Below are 14,723 nucleotides of genomic sequence, written 5' to 3' on the forward strand. Positions count from 1 at the left end.
ATTAATGAAGTGCATTAAAAATGAAACTGGTGTTGGGTATTATTAACACTTCACAAAAAATGATTTAAATCATAAGTTTGCACAGTATTAATAGGTACACTTTATATCCACTTAAAAAAAAAAGTTTAAGTTTTATATACTAAAGTCACTAATACAGTGATATTTGACCAGCTATTGGCTGGCACTGACAAACAGCCAGTCAATGGCCGCCACTTGTTTTTCTGTACTGTCAATGGCAGCGATAAGGAAGATGCTAGCTTTTGCGGTAGTGCTAAGACAGTTTCGACTGTGCTTACTGATACATATTAAGGTATATTTGGTGCTTGAATGATTAAAATAGGCACTTATAAGTGTAAGTGTTTTTAGAGGGGGTCTCAAGTATTWGAGGATTTTAGCTACTTGTGGTTGGGGTCCATGACCCCCGGTGTATACCGGGGGTCATCTGTCATCTGTAAAACAGAATCTAGCTGCTCTGTCTCCGGCTTTCTCTGTGTGCATGTCTACGAAACRAACAAACAAAAACCTTCCTGCAAGCTAAAAACGTCTCATCTACCTGGAGACAARATAAATAGYTAAGAAATGTCACTGTGCGGCTATCGGACAAGTGACAAGTGCACWATAACTATAACCGTTGAAGATGTTCACGTGAGAAATTTTTCCTGCAGACTGCCCCAGAATGGAATGTGTAGAATTTCAGCCGTTTCAAGAACACAACAAATATCAGGAAAAATKTATGTACTTCATTAAAATTAGAACGTATAACACAAACCCTGCTGAAGTGCAAAATTTGAATTGCATCAATTTCATAATGTAAATAGTTTTTATTTAAATACTAAAGTCAAGATAAAGTTGAGATCAATTCTCCATGGAAAGAAACATTTGGAGACTAGCAGCCAACCTGATGTTTGGAGTTTCTAAGGTTTGACGGCAGCTGGTCAAACAAACTTTGGGTTCTTTGTATCTGCTGTGGTTTGATGACAAGTGACAGGAGAATYGGYGGCATCAAATTTCTCAGCACAACGGAAATTTTTGTCACAAAGGAAATTTTTGTCTTCTATGCTCAAGTTTTAGGTGAACAGCCACAGCATGCAAAGCAGGCAAACAAGTTCAAACCTGTTTTTAATTACGTATGTGGCCCAGTACTGATGCTGCTGGATTGGTTCAAAGAAAAAGAAATGAAAAGAGTTTCTGGGAAGCTCCTGTTAGACAACAAAATGTGCACAACATCAAAAGGATATGGTGAGCAGAACAGAGGGATGGGAAAAACACAAAGTACATATCKGACCCACTAGAGGGGGTTTGCTTTGTTATCTGAAGGTTTTTGTCTGTGTGGCACTTTAATAAATCAGGGTGGAGATTAAACAATATGACACGAACAGAGGTGAATGTATAAAACGTTGATCATATGGATGATTCCTGAACGGACATCTTGCTCTCTTTACTGATGCACCCGATGGCGGTATTGAGATGGGCGATATGGCTCACCACCCAGGGTATCAGTCTGTCAGGGGGGGCATTTACATTCACCAAGCTTCAAGGGCTATTTTATTGTTTGTATCTTCAACAAACTTGAACTCAAGTGAGTTCCAAATCTAAAACATGTAGGCTGATCAAACCTGAACTGCATTATTCAACACTGAAGAGAGATTATTTGAAAYGCACCTTTATTTAACCTCTTTCCRTTGGTGAAAATGCAAAAAGGTACAATTATTGTACCAGAAGATTGAGGTAAACACAATGGCATYAGAGTACAGACAGATAAATCCCGCAATCTGACAGTCTGCTTGGTGTACCTGTCCCCCAGAGTYGATGCTTTCAGAATAACCCGCTGCTCCATTTACAACCACTAGCGATAACCTTTAAAGGATWTTTTTTTTATCTCTTCCTTTCAACAATGCTTTCTTCTCGCTGTTTTTACACAAAGGTCGTATTTGTGAAGAGCATGGCAATAGGTGTCCTGTTAGAAGGTTCACACAAAAATCCAAATCAGATCCGATCACTRAAGCTAAYACRTTGTGTTCTGATTTACAGAAACTGAAGAACAGCTGAGAAACAAAGTCATTGAGATTCATCCGTATGTAAAGGGTTATAACGCCATTTCYAAGGGTTTAGGACTCCAGCTAAACAAAATCAGAGCCAATTTGAACAAATGATGAAACAATCAACTGTGGGGAGAACCTTCCAAAAGCTGTCGGCCGAYCAAAATTATCCTAAAAGTGCATCCATGAMTCATCCAGGAGGTACCACAAGAACCCAAAGTCATATCTAAAACTCTGCGAGCCTAATGGCTAGTTCACACAAGATTTACTGTCGGAGATTCTTGATGACTKTCACCCCGATTTCCCCTTTTCCAAAAATCTTAAGGACGCCTCGCTTATCGGGATGGAAACATGGAAWGGAATCAAAGATACACAGAAGACCAAACAACTGCAACCAGAAAGTCCAATGGATGTTGGACACTATCGCCATTGCTTCTTCCCAGTCCGCCATGTTCGTTTACTTTGAACTCACATTGGATCCCAAGAGGTATTATGAGCTTTCCCATCTGAAACTTACATGTTAGTGGGTGAAATCAGTTCATGTTGCTCCTGAATGCCACACACCCATTCACACACCAAAAAAACGTCCTGACTTTTAGAAAAAATATCATGTGACACATGAAACAAAGGTGGAACCTTTTGCAAAGTGTGTGAAAAACTGACTTAGCATTTCAGACGGAGAACATCATCAGACATGGTGATATAATTGATAGAACCATAAATCCTCCTCCTTACAAAAAAGGACAATGGGTGGCCATCAGTTACTGACTTTAAGTCCAARTGCACACTGGCAAGTAGATCTCTGCACTGTTTAAACCTGCCTGTAGTCTTTGTCTGCAGCTGATTTGTAAAAAACATATAATCTTAACCCGACAGTGAGTGAATTAAAACCAAGAAGAGTCTAAAAAAATGTGTCTCCTCAAGGTCAGCCGCTGAGGAATCAAGTCAGAAAGCGTTTTAGGAGATCATTACCCCACCCACCTAACCCACACCTGGAGACACGCACGTGCCTGAAGGAACAACACGTCACTGTTACATGTAATTTCACATTTTGCCCCCTCTCACGCCCCCACCCACCCACCCACTCTCGCTCGCGCCCAAGTCTTGTCTGGCTTCTTGTAGTGCCTCTCCGCTGTCAGTGGACTCCGGCAGGCTTCATTAGTCGTCACGGGGAGGCAGCGCCGTGACTCACTGCCTGCGTGGAGGGACCAATGGGCAGCCTCAGCCTCCGATATAAATAACGAATAAAAGATATTCTTGAGAGAGGAACCGGTGGAGGGGGGTCAGCCCACGCTCACAGCTGGATTGGATTCTTTCAGTGCGCTTCCTCCGTCAATGGACTGCTTCTTGTCGCGCATTATCATTTAGTTAGTGCGTGGAGCCGATAACCTGTGCCGGTAAGATCCGTTCACCCTTCCTTTCTGTCCTTCGTATTTATTGACAGGCGTCAGATAGATGCGAAACCCCAGACAGATAACAGGTTGATCCTTCTCTGCATCATAAACCCGGAGCTGGTTTCATAAAAAAAAAWAATAATAATAATAATAATAATGCAGTTTTAAATGAAAATACTCAATTACTTTTGATATTTGAAATCCTAGAGGAATGACAGAACGAATCGTGGTTTTTTTTCCCCTCATACTTTTATGGCATCGATTCATTTTTTTAGACTGCAATATTTTACTGATCAAATAGATTCTTAATAGAGGAAAAATTAGTCTAAATGTTTTCTATGTCCTTGTTCTCCTTCGGGAATATCAACTGGTGCGACGGCTGTGGATGCTCGAGAATAAAGGGCAAATATTTATTTCATTTTATTTATTTTGTCTAATTAATAATATCTAAGAGGGGRAAAAACTTAAGGGGGATAAAAGAGGCTCCTTCATTGAATGATARAGGTGTCAAGTTTATTCCTGTCAATCATTCTCAYTATGTACATTATRTATGGGGGARATTGTTGCAAATTAGGGTGCAACAATTTGGTCGTTTAAATATTTTTAAAATATCCATGTAGGAATCGCCTTATCTCAAATATCTGCATTTTGATGTGCACCTGCTCTGTTTACGTCGTGCGCAATTCTCTTCACACTGCGCGTCTTGATCAATGCCCACACCGGGCTTGGTCTTTGGAAATATAGATATACTTTTTGTTTTCTTTTTCCATCAGATCTCACCATGGATATACCGCTTATTCTGGATTTTATGTTTTCGGACCCCGCAGCCTCTTTCACCGCCCCCCACCGTTCTGTTTGCAGGTGAATTATCCCCCAGCTTTGGACTCCAGATAAGGGAGAAGCGATGGCGACGTCCGAACCCAGAGCCACCGGGGAGGAGCAGGACCCCAACGCGGCTAATTTAAGACCCCCGTCTGGAAGTAGGTCCTCACACCGATCATCCGGCTAACGACAAAAAGCGATGTTGCCTCCGTGTCCTCTTTCTGGAGTTACCCTCGAAAATATAGCAGCTCAATGACAAGGCYGATGGTGCCTTGCTAAAAGGCACTTCTGAACCCAGTCCAACCCCCACATCTGTCTGGATCACTTTCTCCTTCCCTCCCTTTCTCTCTCTCTCTCTCTCTCTCTCTCTCTGCCCTCTCTCTCTCTCTCTCTGCCCTCTCTCTCTCTCTCTCTCTCTCTCTCTCTTTCCACTCCCCTCAACCTCTGATAAAAGCAGTCTCGCCCGGGCCATTTGCTGTGTGGGCTCCGTCGTTAATCATCCCGGTTAAAAACAGAGCCATTACACCAGCCTGTCGCTGTCTGGCGGATCAGCAGTGCGCGCCGGGCAGCAGACAAGGCTGAAATAACGCACCATTAAAGCCATCTGAATGGCATGTATCCCTATAGAAAACACATGATAATATTCGTCTTATCTTTCGAATAATTTACAGCTTCATTTTTGCTTTTTTTTTTTTTCTATTTTTGGATGGAGTCTTATTCGTTCACATTTACTTCTGACTTYTTAATATTTCATGATAAAACCGAAATATATATGTATTTTTTTTTCCCTCAGTAAAAGCTGATATCTTTTTATTGGCTAGTTGTTTTTCATCCAATGTTCCAGAGGCGGCTATACATTAACCTGGGGGTTAATTAGTCATATTTTCCGTCTGCGCCGCRTGCACAAAATCGACTCTATTAGAACACGTTTGAGCGGCCATCTGCACCGCAAGGCGGAGGRAAAAAATAAAATAATAATAATAACAGGGTGTTGTCCTCCTCAACTCAGCCAGTCAGCAGAGAGAAACGGCCAGTTCGGGGGTCAGTGAAGCAGCACATATGACATTTTCTCCTTTTGTTTTTCTTAAACGAAACATTTTGGACTGAGAGTTATATATATTTATGGCCTTTACGTGTCAAGTGGACGTGTCTCAAACTCCCGGATTTATTCCCAAGGTGAATTTGTAGCCCCACAAAGACGCACTGAAGGAAAAAAAAAAAAAGAAAGAAAAAAATCTACTAAAATGTTTGTTTTGTCTGCTGCTGCTGGATGTTGCCATTATCTCTTTGCTATGCTCCATCTCACGCCTGGCGGCTTGTGTCTGTCCGTGGGTGTTTGTGTCGTGATACGTGAGATTGCTTTAGCACATAAAAACACATTTTTTGTTGCTCTGTTTTGTTTTGTTTTACAGAATTTCTCATCAGGTGCTTTATGTAGGCCTATGCCATGACTTTGCAGCCGGTGCGCTTACGCTTGTCGCTTCCCTCAGGCTGCAGCTGCATAAAGCCGGCTTGACTTCTGCGCACTAATAAAACAAGCTGTTAGAATTTCCTAAATAAAAGATTTTGTAGTGTAAAAAGAGTTTTAATTCTTTGGGGGGACATTTTTTGCCGAATATCTATGAGTAGAAATTATGTATTTTTTCCAGCTTATAATGAAATAATTTTATATTGTTTTAAAAAATTATTTATTTGACAAACGTACAGCTAGATTTGAACACTCAGTTGTGTTTCTGGTTTAAAAGAAAGAAAAGCATAAGAATTTGTTTCACATGTTACCACATAATTAAGATGTGCTAATGAGAGCCTCAGGGTTAAGAAGCTCTGAAATTTTGACAATACTGTCAAAAAGGGAAAAAAAGTTAGCATTAATGCTATAAAGCTGACGTAGCAACTTGTTTGGGAATTGTTTTACAAAATATTTCTGAGTAGAAATTATGTAGGTTCAACAGTTAAAAGACATAAGCAAGTTAAATTCCAGCTAACTCTTAAGGTGTGCTAACTCAAAAGAATCTAATTAGCAAGTTTAACGTTAGCATCATTTCTGTTCCTAATCACGATAAAAAGAGAATACAATGGTGATTTGTAAACCTTTCCATGGCAACCACAGCTAAGACGTGCTGTTCCCTGACATTGAACAGCATTGACTCATGGTTAAAAAGCGCCACTTGATAACAGGTTTAGCATTAGCATTAGCACAGTTGCTAAGCAGGCTAAAACTGGACATGAAATGTATGTTTCACCACAGAAACATTCGCAATTTCAAGTCATTTCACATTTCTTAACTTTTACTAATGTAAAATCTAACAGTTATTGAATGTTATACTGTATTTACAAGTTAAAATGCTTACTAACATTTTATAATTTTAATGGTTAATATTTAACTCAGAAATGTATTTTTATAGGGCATAAATTAATTGTTAAAAATTATTCAGAAAAAAAATGCGTTTTTAAATTATTTGACCAATTTGTTGTTTCAATTCCAACACATTGTAGGTGTAAGAAACTTCACTTGTCAGTATTTCTGACATTAGCATTAGCGGTAAACGCTAACTTGAATTCTTGTAGCACAAGCCAATTGACAGTTCTTAATTTTAATTAAGTTTATGTAGATTTTTTTTACACTATACATACAGCATCCTTTGCTGGACGCCACACACAACAAATAAGAATAACTGGCGTTAACCAATATCTGCAATTTAATTCTAATTTAAATGTTTAATCAGGACGTTCACAAAGATAAAACGACAAATGCTGTTACAATTATAAAATTTTGAAACATTCAGTTTACGTAACTCTTGATTACAACTATAAGTAGTTTAATTGGTTCATATTTAATTTCCTCCTAAATTCATTTTTACAGTGTATGAGATGCAAGGTTTAGCTTTCTATTTCTAGCTTGCCACAGGCTACCTAAAATCACGCCCATTTCCAGCCCGTTCCAGTCACATATCCTTTGTTGCACTCAATTAATTTCTCGTCCGTGGGCTCATTTCACGGGTGTTAATTCCAGCCCGCCCCTTGGCTGGGTTTCGAGCCGGCGTGGATGAGCCCCTCGGTCCCTATTGATTGAAACCAAATCGGAAATGTTTTAAAACTACTCTCTCTGAAATACAAAGGGGTTATGGCACAGAGGATATAATTAGAGGGCAAAAGAAAGGCCAACCAATTCTGTGTATTAAGATTTTTTTATTTTTTTAAAAAAAGGGGGTGAAATATGACCCACCGTACCTGTCCGAGAGCCGTCGCTTCACGCTGTGCTCAGTGTGTGCTCCATCGTCATCCGCCTCTGCACGGCCTGCACACAGTGGCGCAAAAAGTGGGTATGCAGCGCATGCAACGCATAGGGGCGCAGCACCAGAGGGGGGCGTCAAAACCCCGTCTGGAGGGGGCGGCACGCCGATTATGTTTTCCCATACACTTCAGCGCGCCTTACGCTTTTTCACCTCGCGCACTTGACGAGGTAAATGTGGCAAGTTTTACTCTTCAGTTATCGTCGTCGCCGGGGGGCCTGGGGGGAGGTGGAGTGGGGGGCGCCGATTTATGTTTTCGCATCCACATGAATAATGTGTAGTTGCGCCACTGCCTGCACAACAACACACAAAGACACACACACACACACACCCAAACAAAACTCAAAAACGTTCATTCTGTTTTAGCCTACGAGTATGCGTGGATGCACGGATGCACTCGGAAACTGGGGATGAAGATTTGCGGTAAGTTCTGGTTCGAGCCCATCAATCATTTCCTGTCACGATTTCATCACCTTGTGAGCCATATATCAGGAGGACAAGTTTTTTTTTTTTTTTGTCTCTTCTGTCTGACATTTCATTTGCGAAAAATACTTGTATTATTGTGCAATTTATTTATTCGAAACCGGTCATTACTGCAGTTTCTTTTTTCTTTTTCTCTTTTTTTTAACCCACTTTGAGGCCTTCTGAAATGTAGGCCATTGTTTAGAGCTGAGCTGCTCATACAGGCCGAACCACCACTGTCACTTTGCGTTTCCATCTCCCAAAGGTCAGCGGGCATTAGCCTCTAAGGTGCCGTGGTGATACCCCCCACAGCCCGCCCCCTGACCACCGTCTCCTTTCCTTATCAACACTGAGAAGAAAAGCCCTTTCGACATGTCGAGGAGGGAGAAAGAAAAAAACAACGGGAAAAACCCTAGAATTAAATAAAAACATTTTCGTCTCATTTTGATGAAAGTGGGATTATAAAAAAAAAAAAAAAAGCATCTGCGGTTTGTTTTTGACTTGTAAAATCCATTAATGATGTAGATTTACAAAATGGAGATGAAGGTAATCAGACGGAATGTTATTGACCTGTTTGTCTCACCAGAAATCGATGAAAGGCCCCAGGAAGTGCGACAAGCCAGTGATCTTTTTTTTTCTTGTCTTCTTTAATTTTAATTTATCATTTCGACTTTGATGAAGTCGTGCTTTGAGGGCAGATGGAGTGAGAACGCTTACAATGTCACAAAGATAGATTTTAAGTCGGCTTCAGATAAAAGGGTTTCGAGCAGGCGTGAACGGGACTTCTATGTTTTTACGCATTTATCTGCAGAAAGCTATTTAGTTAGGAGCCGCCTGATTAAGTGGCTGAACGTAAAATAGGCCTCCCCTTGGGCGCGCGGAGGAAGATTGCCTCGGGACTCTGTTCATCCGTCATTAACCATTGGGTTTGTATTTAGCGGCTGCGTGGAACATCGCCTCGGGCTGCCGTGTGGTTGTACTGAGTCGGCCTGTTGTTGCTCCCYGCTGGCAGGGACTGACTGTGATGTCACTGGGTGGGGACCCCCCCTCCTTTTCCCGGTCCTCCAGTCCTAACATTGGCGCGTGCCGCTGGCCTATTTAAGGTTGACCTGCCCACACCAATTAGCATTTCACATGGTTCAGATCATATGAAGCTGAAACAGCTTTTTTTCGGACATTCATCGTCTCAGATTTTGTGGCATAAACTCATTTGTATTATTTTATTTGTTTTTATTTATTTTTTTCTGTTTTCATAAACCTTTTTTTTTTTCTGAATGCAATGGAGGTGCTGGGAGATAACGCATTCTCTTCATCGTGCAACACTTTAGGCTTCCTGCAGAAGAACAACAGCCTGGAAGAGAGAGGGAGGCTCGCGGGCCAGAAGAACCTGCTCTCGTGCGACAACAGTGACAGAGACTCGCGCTACCGCCGCACAGAGACAGACTTCTCCAACCTGTTCGCCCGAGGTAAGACCTTTACACCTGTTGTAGTTTCACAATGGCGGGCCTAAGACTTTGCTTTGTTGCCTTCGGTAATATAAAACTACAAAAGTGTTCCCAAAAGCGCTTCCTTGTGGTTTTTCTTTCGCTGGCCTGTCGCTCTTATCTTTTCATCTAACTGTGGGTCCAGGTGTTCGCTAAATTCATTAAGTTTGTGAATTTATATCTGTTTTTACTTCATTTTCTCCCCCCCCCCAAGAAACACAATTATATAGCTATTAAGTCAAATTAATTAATGTTATTGCTTGTTTTCACCTGGTAGACTATTTACCACGCTTCAATTTGCTCCCAATTTTGTGTTTTGTGTGGGACTTGATTAAAGGGCTATTTCACCTCGACACCATCTGGAGTACCACTGTTTCAAAGTCTATATAAAACAATAGTCAAGCCTGATTTTGACTATTATGAAAGCACAATAAATGATTGAAAAACCACACTCAATAGACAGGTCAAATTTTAACCTATGAAAGATTCAACAAAATATATTCTTTTTATTTGTGTACGCTTTATTTTTGATGTGATTTACAGATTTTTAGGTTTTTCTTCACCTCAGACAGGATATACCAGAAAATGGCAGCAGATAGGTCAAACCTGGAAATGACCTGGGACAAATTATTTAGAAATTGTATAAAATGTAGTTTATGAAGCCTTTTTATTCAGTTTGTTAAAACCTGAAAAGGAGAACGGTTTTAAGGTGCTTGGCTTGTCCGCCACCTAAAATGGGATCCAGCCAGAAAAACTAAAACCTGGACAGATTTATTCTGCATCAATGACAAATTTCATAAAATACAATTTGTGAAACTTTTATCCTATTTAGATTTTAAGACTCTTCATACTATAACTTTAAATGAGGCTTGATTTGTAAACTATATGACCTGTACAGGTCAAATCCCGACAGTTATTCTACACTAATTACAGTTTTTATGAAATATAGTTTGCAACTTGTTGAGTTTTTTATGAATACTCAAGAAGTAATTTAAGGCCTTTGGGTTTAAGTGGCATCCAGCTTGAAAACTATTTCATAAAAAACTCAAAAGTTCTTATAACTACTCAAAGCTTAAGTTTGAGTATTTTACATTTTAATCTAAGCATTGAGATTAATTTAATGCAATGAAACAGCCATTTTGTCTAACACCATCATAAATTCAAAGTTCAGCATTTTACATTATTGTATGGCAACTTGGCTGCAAGGAAACTTTTATTATAGACTAAAAATAAGCTTCCAGAAGATTTCCACCTTTAATCCAATGCTCATTGGTCGCTTGGTTTCTAAAGGAGAAAAAGAAAAATTACCAGAATAATCACTTTTACCACCGAGTTAAAACAAGTCAGTTTGTCCTTTTAGAGTTTAGTTCAGAAACATTTCTGAAGTGCAGTTGTCAAATAAGCCTGTAGTCGTCTTTACGCTGTTTGAGTCCAGCTGACATTGAGACACAAGGTATAAATAAACGAACGATCAAATTGAATTTGGTCATGTTTAAATATGTTTGAATTTTAAACAAGGACTGGTTTTAAATTCACCGCTAAGCTTTATTCCCACCAACTCTCCCCTTCTACTTCTTAGACCTTCTGCCAGCCAAAAATGGAGAGGAGCCCACCATACAGTTTTTGCTGGAGGTTGTTGAAATCCTTACAAACTACATCAAGAAAACCTTTGACCGCTCCACCAAGGTACTGGACTTCCACCATCCTCACCAGCTGCTGGAGGGCATGGAGGGTTTCAACCTGGAGCTGTCTGACCAGCCGGAGTCACTGGAGCAGATCCTGGTGGACTGCAGGGACACGCTGAAATACGGCATCCGGACAGGTGAGAAGTAGTTCGTATAATGTGTTCAATTTATGCGCAGACACAAGGTGTTTGCTAATTGCTCCTGGCTAGTCTGAAGGAGCTGAGCAGGGGAGTTGCGTGGGAGGGTTGCCGTGTGTAGCAGAAGCTTGGAAACTGCTGCTCCAAGGTGGAGCTTCGTTTTTGAGGGCGTTCTTGCGCAGCTGAATGGTTGCCATGGGAGATTAAAGTATTTCTCAAACAAGCATGAAAGAATCACTTTATAACATGACATAAAGCTAAAAAAAAAAATTGATTTTACGCAATACTAGCATTTAATTTTACACGGTTGCATAGGAAAATGACTTCAAATAGCTAAACTGTTGACCAAAATATTACTGGTTTAGCAGTGGAATTTGGCTACATTTTATTTAGGCTGAAGGTTTTAAAATGTATAATAAAATTTTTGAATCAATACTTACTTTTAAATTAAGCGTCAGAAAAACAAAGAGGTTTTTATTTTCACACATATAGTCTATTAAGATAACTACTAACTTATGCGTTTCCCCTTGCTATTCATTTGACATCCCCTCCTGTTTCCCCCCATGACTTATTAAACTGAGTGTAGCCTGAGGGCGATCCTGACGTGGGCTGTTTCAAGCTGCTAAAACGACAGAGCTCAAACTGTCCCCTGGGTTTTACCCCATGCTTGTTCAGTTCAGCCTCTATGTTTGTCTTTGTTTTAAAGCACTGCCAGGAGGATTTTAGTGTGTGTGCATGCGTGCGTGTGTGTGGGCTGAAGTGGAGCTCTCCACGGTGCTGAAACGGAAAGCAGCCCATTTCTTCTGATAGCACCAACAGCAGATATACCAGCTATTTTTTCCGTGATACTTAGTATGCATCTCTTCATTATGTAACCTGTGTAGAGAGCTTGCATCCTTGGCTGAGTGTTGGCTGTGTGTGAGCACCACCTTGCAGTTTAAACAGCTGTCATACAGCTGTCACAAGGGCAAATATCAGATACTAGATGCTCATGTTTGATCTGTTGTTGTCATGGGTGACCATAGAAAGAAAAACATTGTTTGAGCACCATAGCTCTTCTGTTTATTCAGTTTTTGTTTTTTCCACTCAAATCAGAATCAGATTGTTTCTAGTGCATTACATAATCCCAGTTTAGTTGATCGCTCTGTATATGAAACCTGATGCAGCCTGCTAATGCAGCCTGTTTCTGTTTATTTGTTCAGGCCACCCACGGTTCTTCAATCAGTTATCGTCTGGTTTGGACATCATCGGGCTCGCCGGAGAGTGGCTCACTTCCACGGCGAACACCAACATGTAAGTCAAACAGAAGCCAGGCCTCTGCTCGTCCTTGAGCGGGACACAGTTTATCTTTACATGTGTCATATAAGGACAACTGGGATTTCCTGTCTAAAGACCGCTGGAAATAGCCTCTGGTCATTACCATAACAGGACGCGGCGGAAGGGTTTATGTCGGTCCCCTGAGCTCACTCTGCCACAGGTCCCAACAACCACAAGGCTAGTTATATAAAGTGCTCTGTTTGTCCTGTTAAGACTTTGTATTGACAGATGCAGGGCTCCCGCTCTGCTGTTGTACGTATCAGAGGCTGCCATGCCCCAGGGGTGGTTAGATTGCATATTGATCTCAGGTCAGACTTACATGGTGGCCCACTCTGATGGAGGGCATGAACCACGTCTGCTTTAGATGCTCTTAATACACATGAACCCACAGAGTACATGTGCATGTTGATGAAAAAAGAAAAGAAAAGCCATTACATTGATACGATCAGTAAAACAGAATAAGTAACGCCAGGGTAATAGGTAAGCAAACGTAGTCCTTCTTAGAAAGTGGAATAATGAATCTGTCATGTAAAGAAACAAAATTAGTCCAACATTTTCAGAGTTTTTAAACTTCAAATTGTATACTACCATTATATTGTACTACTACTACTAATAATAATAACCTTTATTGTACACATCTGATAGAATATTCAATATTCAGTCTATAGAATATTCACTAAACTCTGATCCAAAACCGCACAGCATTCTGGGAGATTTAGGCAGAGGTAAAGCTTTAGCCACTCAACTTCTGTCATCTAGCTAATAAGCAAATATGGTGGTGTCAACTGACTCACTCACTCTTTGGTTACCTAGCAACAACCTGCTAGGTAGGTTGCACAGCAGTAGTTTCATGTTTTGTCATATAATGACTTAAAAATAAAAACAACAATGTGGAGTGAAAATTAGATAAAACAGGAAAGGTCAAATCACTAGTTTGGCAGCATTTCAAATATTTAAAACAAAAAGAAATAAAAATTATTCAAATCGGCTGATATGAATCGCTTATATCGTAATAAGTTTTTCAGTCATACCGTCCAGTCCTGGTTCTTAAAAATGTTCTTGCTTGCTTAATTAAATTCCTTTGCCTTTCTTTGAGTTTGATGCATAAAAGACCAAACAAACCAACAATACAATCCAGCCATACTGATGTCTCAGCTGGCTGAGCAGATCCTGGTTGTTAGGGTGTTGTGTACTGTAGAAGTGCAACAGAGTACAGTCTACAAGAAGGTATGATTTGACAATCATCTGCAAAGCGAAACAAAACCAAAGTTAATGTTTCTGAGGACATCAGTTAAATAAGTTTAAACAAACTTTGTCCCTGTAGCTCTGAAACCATCCCCAGCTCTTTTTCTTTCATACAAGCAACAGCCAAGTTACAAACTGAAGAACTTCCTTTGGTCTCAGGAGAGACAACACATTTAAGAATGGGTGCATTTTGGAGGTGTGAACATTTTTCCTCTTCGTCCAAGCCTTAAACAAGTTGAGTTATACATACGGTTTCCAATCTGAAAATATATATTTAAAATATCACTTTATTTTCCTAAAGATAATATATTGAAAACCATTTATGTAAGTGAACTAATAACATGCTAGAAATGTATGCTGCTTCTTCAGATTTAACCGTTAACAGCGGCCGTGTGGCAGAAAACATGACACCGAACAAGCTGTAGGCAGCCGAAGAAGAAGAAAAAAACCTGCAATGACAATACATRAATCACCAAAAAGCTACAGCACTAAGTTAATTCATTTTTTCCCCCTAAACATTATCTCAAGAAATGACCTCTTCCTTAATCTACTCTCTCTCCCATCTCATCTGCTGGTAGGAAGAATGCCCCAAGAGACAGGGCCATTGACTTTCCACACTCAAACACACCTCCATAACGACAACCGCACACACACACACACACTCACACACCAGCCCCGGCTGTCCCAGATTCAGCAGCAAGTCTTTCCAGTCCATTGACTGCCGGCTCATTGTGAGCTGGTCTTAGCAGATAGGCCAGCTGGGCCCCACACTGACATACAATATCCTCAGGCTGCACAGAAAACCCTGTTACTGCGAGGAAACCGGCTGCCGCAGATCCCTGCAG

The 14,723-nt window shown here is 40.5% G+C and overlaps 1 protein-coding gene across 3 annotated transcripts in view; it reads left to right on the forward strand.

Annotated features, from left to right (window-relative positions):
* Nucleotides 1-14,723, forward strand: part of LOC103478943 (glutamate decarboxylase 1-like) — a 43,936-nt gene that overhangs the window by 19,722 nt on the left and 9,491 nt on the right. The window contains exons 1-6 of one of the 3 annotated variants that reach the window (XM_008433095.2): nt 3,166-3,436; nt 4,295-4,413; nt 7,915-7,971; nt 9,339-9,476; nt 11,074-11,316; nt 12,519-12,609. In XM_008433095.2, coding sequence (XP_008431317.1) covers nt 4,338-4,413; nt 7,915-7,971; nt 9,339-9,476; nt 11,074-11,316; nt 12,519-12,609 — 605 coding nt within the window. In that variant the 5' untranslated portion in view covers nt 3,166-3,436; nt 4,295-4,337. Of the gene's footprint in view, nt 1-3,165; nt 3,437-4,294; nt 4,414-7,914; nt 7,972-9,338; nt 9,477-11,073; nt 11,317-12,518; nt 12,610-14,723 lie in introns of those variants that run through there. The other 2 variants (XM_008433096.2, XM_008433097.2) reach the window with 2 other exon arrangements.

Source organism: Poecilia reticulata, linkage group LG17 (genome assembly GCF_000633615.1).
Source record: "Poecilia reticulata strain Guanapo linkage group LG17, Guppy_female_1.0+MT, whole genome shotgun sequence".
Classification (NCBI taxonomy): Eukaryota; Metazoa; Chordata; class Actinopteri; order Cyprinodontiformes; family Poeciliidae; genus Poecilia; species Poecilia reticulata.